The sequence below is a fragment of the Gobio gobio genome (assembly GCF_949357685.1).
Source record: "Gobio gobio genome assembly, chromosome: 18".
NCBI classification, from domain to species: Eukaryota; Metazoa; Chordata; class Actinopteri; order Cypriniformes; family Gobionidae; genus Gobio; species Gobio gobio.
In genome coordinates this window covers 45017254-45032486 of record NC_137111.1, presented here as the reverse complement: position 1 = coordinate 45032486, position 15233 = coordinate 45017254, and the positions used below count along the sequence as shown (strand labels likewise).

Below are 15233 nucleotides of genomic sequence, written 5' to 3'. Positions count from 1 at the left end.
AGATAGATAGATAGATAGATAGATAGATAGATAGATAGATAGATAGATAGATAGATAGATAGATAGATAGATAGATAGATAGATAGATAGATAGATAGATAGATAGATAGATAGATAGATGATAGATAGATAGATAAGGAGAGAGGGGCAGAGATAGATAGATAGATAGATAGATAGATAGATAGATAGATAGATAGATAGATAGATAGATAGATAGATAGATAGATAGATAGATAGATAGATAGATAGATAGATAGATAGATAGATAGATAGATAGATAGATAGATAAGGAGAGAGGGGCAGAGATAGATAGATAGATAGATAGATAGATAGATAGATAGATAGATAGATAGATAGATAGATAGATAGATAGATAGATAGATAGATAGATAGATAGATAGATAGATAGATAGATAGATAGATAGATAGATAGATAGATAGATAGATAGATAGATAAGGAGAGAGGGGCAGAGATAGATAGATAGATAGATAGATAGATAGATAGATAGATAGATAGATAGATAGATAGATAGATAGATAGATAGATAGATAGATAGATAGATAGATAGATAGATAGATAGATAGATAGATAGATAGATAGATAGATAAGGAGAGAGGGGCAGAGATAGATAGATAGATAGATAGATAGATAGATAGATAGATAGATAGATAGATAGATAGATAGATAGATAGATAGATAGATAGATAGATAGATAGATAGATAGATAGATAGATAGATAGATAAGGAGAGAGGGGCAGAGATAGATAGATAGATAGATAGATAGATAGATAGATAGATAGATAGATAGATAGATAGATAGATAGATAGATAGATAGATAGATAGATAGATAGATAGATAGATAGATAGATAGATAGATAGACAAGGAGAGAGGGGCAGACGATAGATAGATAGATAGATAGATAGATAGATAGATAGATAGATAGATAGATAGATAGATAGATAGATAGATAGATAGATAGATAGATAGATAGATAGATAGATAGATAGATAGATAGATAGATAGATAGATAGATAGATAGATAGATAGATAGATGAACTGTATTCAGTGAGTTATGTTGTTAGGCCACGATGACCTTAAGCAGCCAATAGTTTATTTGTGTGTATTTGCTCCGGCGCCGGCCGGCTCCATTGATAAGAATGGGAGGAGCGGACTAACCTTGAGAAGACATTATGAATCCGGCAGAGCTGGACTGTACACTTCTCTCATCTCATAGCATCAGGTTATCACTTTACAGTCCTATAATAATCCCGTAAACCTTTTACAATAAAATAATTATATATTAATGTAATATCTACTTCACTGTGTTAATATATATGAATAGCAAACTGTCCACTTCTTTAAGCTTGTGCTCCCCAACAAAAACCCCATACTTTTTTGCTAAAAGTGTTCAAATATATATTTTTACTGTTAATAAATTACCTACAATTAATTTGTGTGTGGCGTTAAAAATATGAACTCATTATGTTAACTTTAAGTCATGTATTGTTGCGAGTTTAGGAATCTAATATTTTAATATTGTTTGGCAATGAAAAAGTGCATTGGCTGTGTTGCCGCGAAACGCAGTGACATCATCCAAACGCGGAAGTGGAATGTTACAGTTACAGTTAAAGTAAAAACACGAGAGCAACTCAAGTCATGTTGTTGTCATCCATGGATCAAAAACAACCCAGCAGCCTTGCCAGATATCTGGATGGAGAATTCTGGGAGATTAAAGATGCCTTTCGGGACGCGATTTCACAGTGTGAACTGTTTCAATCCACCAGGTACGTGTTTTCTTCAAGACTCATTCAAAGGAGTTAGCACGAGTAAATCAAATACACAGTCACCTTTTCTTCCACACACACCCGATGGAGGCTGTGCACATTTTGTTTCAATAGGCTCGATTTAAATCACTGTTTAATTTACAAGAGCTCATTGTGTTCTCGTGCAGTTATGAACTGACCCTGGATCAGAATAGAGACCTGACAGCAGAGAGACTCTATCACATCTTAAGACTGCCTTTCATGAGAAAACACCTTCAAAATCAGGTACACAGTTGTTACCATGGCAAATGTAGGATGTCATTTGGTAAAAACAATGCTTTGTACTGTATTAAAAGGCTCGTTGCCATGGTAGACATACAATATAAAAATAAGCATGTAGGCGGTACATTGGTGTGTTGTTTTGTAAGTGTAATGCACATCTTATTTGCCTTTTTTTAGCTAAAAGAGAAGCAAAAAGGCTTCATAAACAAGAGTTTGGGCATCACCGAGCTCATCTGCTCCGCTGACATGGCCACAGGAGTCAAGGTTTGTCAGCTTTGCACTATATTCTTATATTCTTAAAGGTAATTCCTATGAAAACAGTTGACATCTTTGCTCACTGTTTAGAGTATAATTATGAGCTGTTTTGAGGCACATTTGCATGTTGTGCTGGCACGCATGATGCTTCACATTTGCATTTATTCCACTCTACGGTTGTGCATTTGAATAGTCACTGCTTGCTGTCTCCCTCAGCTCGGTGTTGTGTGTGGACTGTACGGCGGAGCTGTCAATAATCTGGGCAGTCCAGAGCAGAAGATGAAGTGGTATCTGCCCGTATCAGTAAGTCGTGAATACATTCTGTGCACTCCAGACTCTGAACACGCTCAGTGGATGTGCACATACACGTTTGCAAGCCAAAGTCCTGCTGTGTTGTTTGCTTATTACATGCATGTCTGCAGTTATTGATGTAATGTATATATGATTCTGTGTTTAATTGCAGGAGTTACAGTTTACAGGGATGTTTGCAATGACTGAGAGGGGTCACGGGAGCAATGTGCGAGGCATTATCACCGAGGCCCGATATGATCAATCCACACAGGTAATATCCAGGTCTACTCTATGCATTTGTCTACAGGACGATCTGGGCTTAATAGTGATTGCAATGCAAATTATAGTTCACCGTGACAGTTAAGAGAAAAAGTACAAAGGCGCTTTTTGATTTTTTGGTTATAAATTCATTTTTGAAAGTGTGTAACTCAGGCCCTGTGTGCTCTAGCACCCTGCAGACAGTTTGGGCTGTTTCCACTAGATTCCAGAAAATACTGGAAAAAATTCCAGTATTTTTGTCTGTATCATGTTTGCAAGATTTATTCAAATGGATCTGAATGGAGGAATATTACCCCCCCCCCCCATACCATATGCAGTGGTATACATGCAATATCCCCTTGTCATTTTACAGAAAACCCTGAAATTACATAAAACACTTCTGAAAGTGATAAATATTATAGTATATGTTGTGTGATATAATAAACATATAAAATATGAAAAAACAGATGGTCAAAATGGTCCCAGAGCTCAGGACATTTCTAGCTGGGTTATATCATTGCGGAAGACTGTTGTGAAATAGACACAAAGTTTAGTTTTAAGGGGCCGATACTGTAATAGAATCCAGAAACCATTGTTATTAGCAAGACCGATGGCCATTAAAGCAGCACTAGGTAACTTTTCAACCTTTATAATATATTTTCAAACCTCTTGTGATGATACATCGACTTACAATAGGTTGAATGACACGTCTGCCATAGCCTGACGGGGTCTGTATCGTTTTTAATCGTACTTTTAAACTTCGGGTTTCGGGTAGTAACCCGAGAAAAAAAAGAACTACAAAATTCGACTGCTTTACGGCATATACGTCACTTCCACCACCACCCCCACTTCCTTAAATTCGGACGTGCGAGGCAAACTCATTTGTTTGCCGAATGTTATAGTCATGGCCGAAGCAGCACAGAAAAATAAGAAAGCAAAGGTTTTGTCGGAGGAAAGTAAAAAGAGGAAACGAGGAAGTGATCGGATTAAAGGCAGGACGAGGATCAACATTGGGCCAGCGTTTGCTCGTTGGCGTGAGCTGGAGGAGGAGGGGCTACATTCTTGCAAGTAAATACATATGATAAGACGTACAAAATCATATTTTAGGATACCTAACATGTCTGTGATATTGGTTTATTTGTCTTTCCTCAAGCTATAATGCAAATCGTTTTTCAAATTTGCAGATTCATCTATGGTAGCTTGATATTATAATATTGACGCTATATGGTTATTACCTACCACTCAAACATTGAATTGAAGTATCATATAGATTCTGTAAAACGGGAACCAATAGACTAGGCTACTATAATGACGCTGGCTTGTAAACGTGAGCATCGCGATCATTTGGCGTTTGAAAAAAATAAAACCCATGAAATTATATTCATACGACATGCTGAAACATAAGCCACTGTACCTGGGATGAAGACATTCACACGCGACGCAAGCAGAACACCTGCATGTGAACTCCATAGACAGGTGAACACCTGCAGTGTTCAGGGCTATCATAGTTGTCATGTCAACAAATGCACGTGCGATGCATCCCCTGATGTAGGATGGCAGTTTACGACAGTAGTCAAGTCAAGTCAAGTCAACTTTATTTATATAGCGCTTTTCACAAAGTAGATTGTTTCAAAGCAGCTTTACAGTGTTAAACAGGAAAATAATGCAGCATAATTTTATTCAGCCGCATAGCCACTCCGGAAAAAACGCTGATGTCATCAGCCCATCTCAACCATCATACAGTGACAGTGTGGGCTTTAGATCAATAATTCGATCAGTAATTTAGTTTAAATGGTTAATTTTAGGGGTGCTCCGATCGATCGGCAACCGATCTCGATCGGTCGATAATCGCTTTGGGATGGTTGATCGGCGGTCTCCAAAAAGGCCGATCTCATGAACCGATCGCATGCTGACGACACATAAAACCCGCACCTGCCGTGAGAGCTAGGGCATGATATGCAGCTACATCGTCTCATTCTCTTTCCAGCGCGGGTAAAATAATTATAATGCTGAAGGTGAGGTACAATTCATATTTCTATATTAAATAACTTACGCAGTCATTTGAAAACTTTCTGTGGGATGTAAGTTCACAAACAGCGCACGTGAATGCACCGCGTGCGCGCGCTCTCTCTCCCTTTCAAAGTGCTCAAATGGCTTCACATCAGCGCATCGCATCTGCACTAAAATCAAGCTGCACAGTTGACACAGGATTTGCCACTTTGCACAATCGAGGCAGTGTCGCATCGTCACTAAAGTTTATCATTTGCATTTATTGCATACTTGCCAGTGTTCAAACCGCTCAGCACTCGCGCGCACGGTCTGGAGACACACACACACACACACACACACACACACACACACACACACACACACACACAGGCCATCTCACAAAAAGCTTGCGAGTACAAATTGCGCTGAAATGGTCAGATACACCCAAATGTATGTACTAAATTACCGTCTTGACGAGTATGCACGTAAACCCCGTCGTGACTCGAGTGAACGTTAACGTTTGTGCAACTGCATGTAACCGTATCCGTGTTCGCTCTTAAAGTGACAGCTGTCGAATAAACTGCTGCTGTTTTGAGTTTCTCTGTCTTGTGTTGTTTGATGAACCTTTATGACACTCACTGCTCTGGAATGACTAACTTTTGCAACCTTAAGTGTAAGGATTAATCTAATTTTATTTATTCAGGGAAGACCAATATTAATTTACATTTGATTTTTTATTAAATGTCTTTAGTATTTCTTACCTCAATACTAATGTTAGACCTACCTGAAAAATTGTTTTTTAAAACAAAAATGCACTGCATGATCAAATATTTAGGTGAGATAATTATATACATTTAATATATACATTTATTTGGGAAAGATGGCCTAAGTAGCCTTAAGTTATCTAATTTTCTAAAATAAACACTTGTTGGTTCTTCAAGATCTTGACTCAGTTAATTTAGAGTTAGTTTCATTTCTACAAATGATGCAAACTCTGCGAGATTATAGATAAAAGATTGCCATTCCCCTGCCATTCTGTGATCGGCAGTGATCGGCAATCGGCAGATCATGATCTTGGTGATCGGTAATCGGTGATCGGCCCCAAAAATGCTGATCGGAGCATCTCTAGTTAATTTAGTTTATTATTTAGATTTATTTCGATGTTTATTTGAAAAATTTAGTGTCCCCAACTGAGCAAGCCAAGCCAGAGGCAATAGTGGCAAGGAAACCAAAACCCCATTAGGTGACCTAATGGAGAAAAATAAACCTTGGGAGAAACCAGGCTCAGTCGGGGTGCCAGTTCTCCTCTGGCCAATTAACAAACAGCGTATTATTATTATTATTATTCTGGCAGCTTTACAGCTCAGAGGTCATAATAGATCAGAATAGAGGATAGAGTAGTAGAGGACAATACTGTTTCCCAACTGTAGGGGGACCCCGAGAGCAAAAACTACCTAGTGCTGCTTTAAAGCTACACTGTGTGATATTTTCCCCCATCTAGTGGTGAAAAGGTCTATGACCATCCAGTGAATATTAGTTTCTGTTCCTCTCAATTCCGATTTTGTTTTAACTCCTACGGTGGCCGATTTAGTCCAAGATTAACATGGCTTCCAGTTCGACCTCGTCCACATTCGACACGGTGCCATCGAGTGTTAAAACGCGAAAGGCGAAGCTTGAATTCACGGGTATGTCCCTCTTTGGCTAATGTACTTTCAAGATGGAGGGGCAACACCCAACACCCCTCACCCGTATGTATTTTCAATGGCATATTATAAACTTACGAGAATACTTTATTACTTGAAAGAAGTAAATATACATTAATGAGCACATATATTTTTGAAAGCTAGCTACTTATTGCTCATGCACATGTAACGTACAAGAGACTGAACATGACTCAAGGTCCCGATATACTCACACTTAGAAGTTAAAAATATGCAGCGATATACTGTAAACGAACATACAGACGCCATCCACGCAGCTGAGAGCGACGTTTAGATGAATATGTAAATATGTGCTGCGCGCTTTCCTCTCAATAACAAAACAAAAATGACAATGGTGAGAAAACAGCAGTTAAGAAAGCATCTGGTCTCAGTGATATGGATATGTCTGTAATACACCGGTATCATATTGACATATAAGGTCATTCAAAATACACTGTTATGATAGTTTGATTATGAAGTAGTATATTTGAGACTACACAGATCAGGCTATGTGAGACTATAGTTTGAATTAATGCACGACACATGACATTACAGTACAGAATAGCTCTTTTGGCATTATCCTGAACATTGCAAGCTTACATTTCATGTGTCATAGAACGGAAGAGTCTCTCGTGTAGACATCACATCCTTTAGATTTTCCCAGAAAAAACGTCCTTCACATAAAAATCAGTCAGGGTTTCATAGACAGCCTAGGAAGGTCACATTTCTTAAGTTTCATTACAAGCTGTTCACACGTTGGCAATAAAAAAGCGATCAGTACATGACAAATCTTACATAAAGCCCCTTTAAATGTTTCTGATTGTTGTTTTGCAGGAGTTTATTATTCACACACCTTCCGAAGATGCTCAGAAAATGTACATCGGGAACGCATTGAAAGGAAACTATGCTGCTGTGTTTGCTCAGCTCATTATAAACGGAGAATCTCAGGGTAAGACTGTTCATACTCATACACATTATCATCACAAACCTGTCCACACATTGTTTTGGTCATCATGTCAACACCTCGTTTTTGCTCAATAGTCTATATTTAGACACTGATTTAAACTATGTCTGTAATCATTTGTGGTGCTCATCAGTTTATTTGTTATCTAAAAATGCTTAGGATTGTGTATTATGCACAAATTGATGTGTTAAAAATGAATCAGCTTGAATCTCAGTATTGATAAAGAGAATAAACTGTGAGTTTGAGGACACAATGTTTGTATTTTTACTTCTGTTTACTTATGCGAGCATCACTGCTCATACTTAAGAGTTAGTGAACACAACCTTTTCACTCAGTATTAAACTTTAGCACATATATGACACCTCAAATCATGTGTCTTATTGAGAGGATGTCTTTCTCAGGTCCCCACTGTTTTATTGTGCCAATCCGGGATCAGAATAGAGTCATGTGGGCGGGAGTGACGACGATTGACATGAAGCACAAGGAGGGTAAGACGATGACACTATTTTGCAATACAGCCCTCCTGAATAATGTTTTCCAAATGTGATTGTTCTACTTTATATTTGTTTTCACACAGGTCTGAATGGGGTTGACAATGGCATTTTGATATTTGATAACGTACGGATACCACGGGAAAATCTGCTGGGAAAGTGAGTGAACGGTCAGAATTAGATTAGGCATTGCGAACCATGAATGTAACTGATATTGTTATAATCATGACCATGAAAAAAATGAAAAGGTTTTTCAAACCTGAGAAAAATCATTGAAATTGATCAAATCTTGAAATATAATGGAAATTTCTAAAGGGAATCACAATGTTTGTTTTTCCAGTTAATAACTAATTGTCCAGAAATGCTTTAAAATTATTTAAAAATTCTTATCCATTAATTATGAATGACTGAAAAAATTATGTAAATGCTTTGAAGCCAATATAAATCGAGTACATGTATGTATATATACACCGATCAGGCATAACATTATGACCACTGAAGGATTAACACTGATGATCTCTTCATCACGGCACCTGTTAGTGGGTGGGATATATGAGGCAGCAAGTGAACATTTTGTCCTCAAAATTGATGTGTTAGAAGCAGGAAAAATGGGCGAGCGTAAGGATTTGAGGGAGTTTGACAAGGGCCCATTTGTGATGGCCAGACGACTGGGTCAGAGCGTCTCCAAAACTGCAGCTCTTGTGGGCTGTTCCCGGTCTGCAGTGGTCAGTCTCTATCAAAAGTGCTCCAAGGAAGGAACAGTGGTGAACCGGCCACAGGGTCATGGGCGGCCGAGGCTCATTGATGCACGTGGGGAGCGAAGGCTGGCCCGTGTGGTCCAATCAATCAGATGAGCTACTGGAGCTCAGACTGCTCAAGAAGTTAATGCTGGTTCTGATAGAAAGGTGTCAGAATACACAGAGCATCTCAGTTTGTTGTGTATGGGGCGGCAGAGCCGCTGACCAGTCAGGGTGCCCATGCTGACCCTTGTCCATCGCAGAAAGCACCAACAGTGGCACGTGAGCATCAGAACTGGACCACGGAGCAATGAAAGAAGGTGGCCTGGTCTGATGAATCACTTTTTTTTTTTTACATCACGTTGATGGCCGGGTGCATGTGCGTCGCTTACCTGGGGAACACATGGCACCAGGTGCACTATGGGAAGAAGGCGTGGCGGCGGAGACAGTGTGACGCTTTGGGCAATGTTCTGCTGGGAAACCATGGGTCCTCCATCCATGTGGATGTTACTTTGACACGTACCACCTACCTAAGCATTGTTGAGACAATGTGCACCCTTTAGTGGAAACGGTATTCCCTGGTGGCTGTGGCTCTTTCAGCAGGATAATGCGCAGCCACAAAGCACAAATGGTTCAGGAATGGTTTGAGGAGCACAAAAGCGAGTATGAGGTGTTGACTTGGCCTCCAAATTCGCTAGATCTCAATCCAATCGAGCATCTGTGGGATGTGCTGAACAAACAAGTCCGATCCATGGAGGCCCCACCTCGCAACTTACAGGACTTAAAGGATCTGCTGCTAACATCTTGGTGCCAGATACCACAGCACACCTTCAGGGGTCTAGAGGAGTCCATGCCTCAACGGGTCAGGGCTGTTCTGGCAGCACAAGTGCGACCTATACAATATTAGGAAGGTGGTCATAATTGTATGCCTGATGTATATATACAGTACCAGTACAGTTTTGAGGATTCTTTGATGAATAAAAAGTTTAAAAAGAACAATAGAAACCTTTTCTAACAATATACACTACCATTCAAAGGTTTGGGCTCAGTATTTTTGTTCTTTTTTGAAAGAAATTGATACTTTTATTCAACAAGGCTGTGTTAAATTGATAAAAAGTGCTTTATATTGTTAGATAAGATTTCTATTTTAAAAGGGATGGACATGTTCAGTATCAATACTCAGGTTGACTGTGGTGTTTAAAGGACTGTATTTGTGTGTTGCAGGTTTGGTTCTGTGTCAGCTGAGGGTTTGTACTCGTCTCCCATCCTCAGTAAAAGCAGTCGCTTCAATGCAATGCTCGCTGCCCTGACGCCCACCCGCCTGGGTCTCACCGTACAGGCCATGGCCGCCATGAAGGTTTCTCACATCCACTCACATTTAACACAACTGTACTCAAAAACATTAATATTTGTCATCAGGAAACATGTGTATCAAGTGAAAGTCAGCAATGCTTGAGCTTCACCACAAGAGGGAGACATGCAACTATTTCTCAATCACACAACAGTGTATTATATACATGCTATTATAGTATTTATTCATATTTTGAGTTCACTTTTATTTTTATATGTTCAGTTTTAATCATTTTGTTATGCGTGTAATTTTAGTACTTCAAATTATTAGCAAGGCAAGATTTCTACGTTTTTCATCTAATATTTATATTTTATTTCAACTTTTGTTTCAGTTCACAATAACAACACTGGCGTAGCATTCATCATAGATTAATCATAGAAATTAAAGGATAGCTCAGTTAAAATGTGAAAATTCTGTCATTTATCCTCCCCCTCACATTGTTCTGAACCTATATGACTTTTCTATCTTGCATATGACACATAAATGCAGCTTTTTTCCATACAGTGGAAGTGGAAAGACTGGGGTCAGACCACATTCACCATCCTTGTATGAAAAAGAGCTGCTCGTGCAGAAGAAAAAAAAGCCATACAAGTGTTTAACAACATGAGGACGAGTAAATGATCATTTTTGGGTGAACTGTGTCTTTAATTATTATCAGTGGCACAATAAATGAATGACGACTTTACTTTAGAGCAGCGGTTCTCAATCTGAGGTTGTCAAAGACAATATTTAAAGCCCCTCCCCCTGATATTTTGGTTCTTCTGCTGTAAAGAAAAGCTCATTTTAAAGCTTTTTTATCTACAGAAACTAGAAATGGCAGCATAAAATAATTAAATACTTATAGAAATATTCTAAATTATATTTAGAATGATAACATTTACTTAACCCTTGTGCATCCTTATGGACAAATTTGGCTTTTTCAGTTTTTTTTTTTTTTTTGCCTGTGTTAATGCTAACTGCATAAAATTTGCCACAGGTGTGTATTTTTATTGGAATACTTCCTCTCAGCGCCTTTTGGACAAAAATGTCCCCATGTAAACCCATTAAAACTGCATTTTTTAATCCCATTGCCATCTAACTATAAAATGTTGCAATCTTTGTTAAGAGGCTTTTATTCTGTTGGCAAGGCTTTTTTTTCAGGTTTGGCGTATAAAGCAAATACTCACTTTATTCCCGTTTTCTGCTTCAGCATATTATAAAGCCAATTGGATAAACTATGCAGCTGTAACTGTGTGGGTTAGTATGGATGTCAGAGTGTGGTGTGTATGTATGTAATAAGAAAATTGTGTGTGGGTGTGTGTGCTTGTAATATTTGAGAGAGAAAAACTCAACTGCAAATCACAAATCCAAACACAGTGGAGTTTTGCTGACATCTAATGGGGGAAAAGTTGGCACTGCGCCCAAACAAAATCTTACTGAGAGCTCATTTTTTGAGATATCAACCTCAAATTTGGAACACAGCTTTTTTTTTTTTTTTAGCAGTTTAAGAGTTCAACATGTTTCATAATATATATATATATATATATATATATATATAATTTTTATAAAATATTACTCATAAATCATTTTCATAAACTGAAATCTCTATAACTTTTTTTTTTACTTATATCCATATATTTTTTGACAACAATAATCTGCCAAGGGTCTTCTTTAAAATGAGACCAAACTTAAGTCTGTGCTCCGAAGCTTCACATTTTTTGACATTTTTGTCCTCTATGGACTTATGTGTAACTTTTTTAAATTGATACACAAGGGTTAAATTAATTAAATAAAATCATTATAAATAATTACTAGTTACTAGTTTTTTTTACTCACAGCCATTTCTACCCAATAAAACATTTTAGAGCTTGATAATAATCAGAAAAATGTATATTTGTTATAGAAATGTCCATGCATTTTTAAGATTTTACTAATTCCCATGACTTGCCAGGTCTAGAAACCCCACTTTTAAAATTCCTCTTATATCCAGGTTTTCCAAGACCCTGGTTCTGAAACAAAATGCCAGGTGTTGAGGGAATGAATTCAAATATTAAAAATGATATCATCTTACACTTTGAGTTTTAGATGTTTTATCTTATTTGAAGGTATTTTAAATCACTTTAAACTGTCTTGAAACCCCCCCGGTTGAGAACCACTGCTTTAAAGTATTTAAACCATGTCTTGTTTTCACAAAAATCCCCTTTACACAATGTGCTAAATCTGTGTTTTCTGCACAGCTGGGGCTTGTCATCGCAGTGCGCTACAGTCACAGGTAGGATGTTAAAAAATCCACGTGTGTGTCGTGTGTGAATGTTGTGCGATGCAAATCAACAGATTTCCACGTAATTATTTATCAGTATTTTAAAGCAGCGCACCTTCAAACGCAAAAACCGACTTCAAAATGAGTTTCAGAAGCTATTTATGTGGTCTCGAGGGAGAGACAAATAAACAACAAACTCTAGAAATGAGTGAAAACAACATGAGAGCGTGGTGACGCGTGGAGTTTCTCCTCACCGCAGAGAGCATCCAGTTCAGAGGGATACTCTGGTCCGCGCCTCCGCTGCTGCAGCGCCGTCTTCCTCACATGTGGCTTTCTGCGTGTGAGCGTGCGTGTGTGCGTCTGCGTGGGCGGCTGCAGGGTGTCTCTGAAGATGGCATCCCCAGAGTGAAAAAAAAGACTGAAAGAGAGGAAATGTTTGCTTTCTATAATTGCAGGTTTTCCATTTGCAAAACAGCTCTGCGCACCCACACGCACACATATCAGAGGAGGAACAAAGAACCACGGCTTTGGTTCCAAAACACGTATGAGCGCTCAGGCCCCGCCAGGTGTGATAGAGAAACCGCACTCGCAGTTATCAGGCTCGAAGCTCTCAGCCCACCACACCTCTTCTTGGTTGGAGTTTGTTTTATTATGACACACGCCACATAACCATTGCGCTTCAGACTTTCTGAAGTTTAGAAACAACAATCGAACAGCTGGTGGTCAAGTTGTTTGGGAGGGTTGTCCAGTCGTCCATTGGTTATTTTTAATGATTAAGGAGATTGATACTTTCTTCATGCAATCTCATGAAATAAGTCTATCGACTGATTGGTATTATTGTGAAATATTCAGTGGTACATGTCAGAAAATAATGTTTGTCTTTGCAGTTTTTGAGTCACTAATAGCAGATTTATTATTTATATACTATTATAGTATTTTTATCTTTTATTTTTTTATTTTAATTTTAAAAAATCTTTTTTATTTTTGTTTTCATTTTGAGTTTCGGTTTTAGTCATTCAGTTATAGTTTTTGTTTAGTATTTTTTTTTTATTAATTAATTTTATTAAATTGATTTATTATCAAAATTAAATGTATTTATGATTAAATAAAAGTTATTTTTATTAAATATAAAATATATAAAAATATACACTTTTATTTCTTTATATTTAAATATATATTTTTAAATATTAAATGTAAATAAAAAATTTAATATATTTAATGTAATTTTAATTACATTTTATTTAAGTTTTCATCTAATATTTACTAGGGCTGTCAAAAGATTAATCGCGATTAATCGCATCCAAAATAAAAGTTTGTGTTTACATAATATATGTGTGTGTACTCTGTTAATTATTATTTATATATATAAATACACACACATTCATGTATATATTTAAGAAATATTTGCATGTATATACATTTATATAATCTATAATATATATAAATATAAATGTTTTATATATAAAAATAATATTTTTTTCTTAAATATATACATGCTTGTGTGTGTATTTATTTATAAATTATAATTAACAGAGTACACACACATATATTATGTAAACACAAACTTTTATTTTGGATGCGATTAATCGCGATTAATCTTTTGACAGCCCTAACATTTACATTTTATTTTAGCTTTATTTCAAATTATAATGGTTTTAATTAACAATAACAAATACTGAATAGCCAAATAGCTTTTAGGTAATGCAGCATAATCTTAATATAATCAGTAATTATATTAAGAGTATATAATTATATAAAGATTCTGCTAAATAGCAAATAACATCATATTTGAAAAATATTATACAGGATGTCCAGTAAGAAATTATAGCCACATTAGACTTTAAAAAGTGCAGCATTTCACGTTTCGAACTAATTCACGACATCTGCTCAGTGTAAAGAAGGACAATTGTTCAGATGGCACTCTTTGCATTTCATCAAGTCTTCAGGAAATTGTACGCTTGCACTTTCTTCATGTGGTTCCACTGCGTCTTCCGCCGTCGTCTATATGATGTCCTACTATAGGATATTGTTCAAAATAGCTCATAGATGCTGCGGTCTGTGTTCTGACGAAAACTGGTTTAGTTCTAAAGACATCCATCGCACATGATTTTAAACAAGCCAAGAATACATAAAAACAATCCTCCTTCACGAAGGCCGCCGTGTCGAGATCACATGACCAGCTGTTGATCTCAATAACAACCTACATTTGGACATTTTTGGGTGTGGAGTACATAATCATAGGTGACAAACTTTGCAACATCATGACTTTGTCCTCTGTAGAACTGCTTATAACCTCGTTTCATAACTTGATGAACTTAACACTGTTATTGAACTAAACTGAACGGACTTGAGATGAAAAATGACACTTATCTTCTGTAGAGCTGCTTTATAGTCGAACTGATTTCGCTAATGAACATTTGCAACATTGAACTAAATTGAATCAAAATTGATCTAAATTGCTGCAATCTGTATTGTATAAAGCGCTATATAATAAATCTGTTTAGTATTTCTACAATGTGGTTAGCATCACTAAGCGAATTTGCTTTTAGATAGCACGTGACTAGTGCATAAAGGAGTCTGTTTAATGTGAAGCGGCTTGTATGAGAGAATGCACTAAACTTTAGATGATGCAAGTTACAATAGGACTTCTGTGTGGGCTTCTCACCTTTGAAACCACACATACGCGCACACACACACTCACACACACTCCCATCACGTCTGCTCTGTGGGGAAGCCACCTGCATATGTTAGATGTAGAGATACAGTTTGTGGTACTTCAATGGTAACAGGTGTACAAAGCTCAACTTCAGTACAGCAGAAAGACACAAACACATACCGACACAAGACCAAGACGTCCACCACAGTATGCCTTCATCGGCACACTTACACACTTACACACACACAAATGCA

General features: G+C 37.2%; 1 protein-coding gene across 1 annotated transcript in view; it reads left to right on the top strand.

Moving 5' to 3' along the window:
* Positions 1-1618: 1618 nt before the first annotated feature.
* Positions 1619-15233, top strand: part of acoxl (acyl-CoA oxidase-like) — a 79683-nt gene continuing 66068 nt past the window's right edge. The window contains exons 1-10 of the mRNA XM_079843585.1: positions 1619-1787; positions 1955-2051; positions 2226-2312; positions 2520-2606; positions 2767-2865; positions 7376-7490; positions 7907-7993; positions 8083-8155; positions 9958-10090; positions 12301-12335. Coding sequence (XP_079699711.1) covers positions 1660-1787; positions 1955-2051; positions 2226-2312; positions 2520-2606; positions 2767-2865; positions 7376-7490; positions 7907-7993; positions 8083-8155; positions 9958-10090; positions 12301-12335 — 941 coding nt within the window. The 5' untranslated portion in view covers positions 1619-1659. The remainder of the gene's footprint in view (positions 1788-1954; positions 2052-2225; positions 2313-2519; positions 2607-2766; positions 2866-7375; positions 7491-7906; positions 7994-8082; positions 8156-9957; positions 10091-12300; positions 12336-15233) is intronic.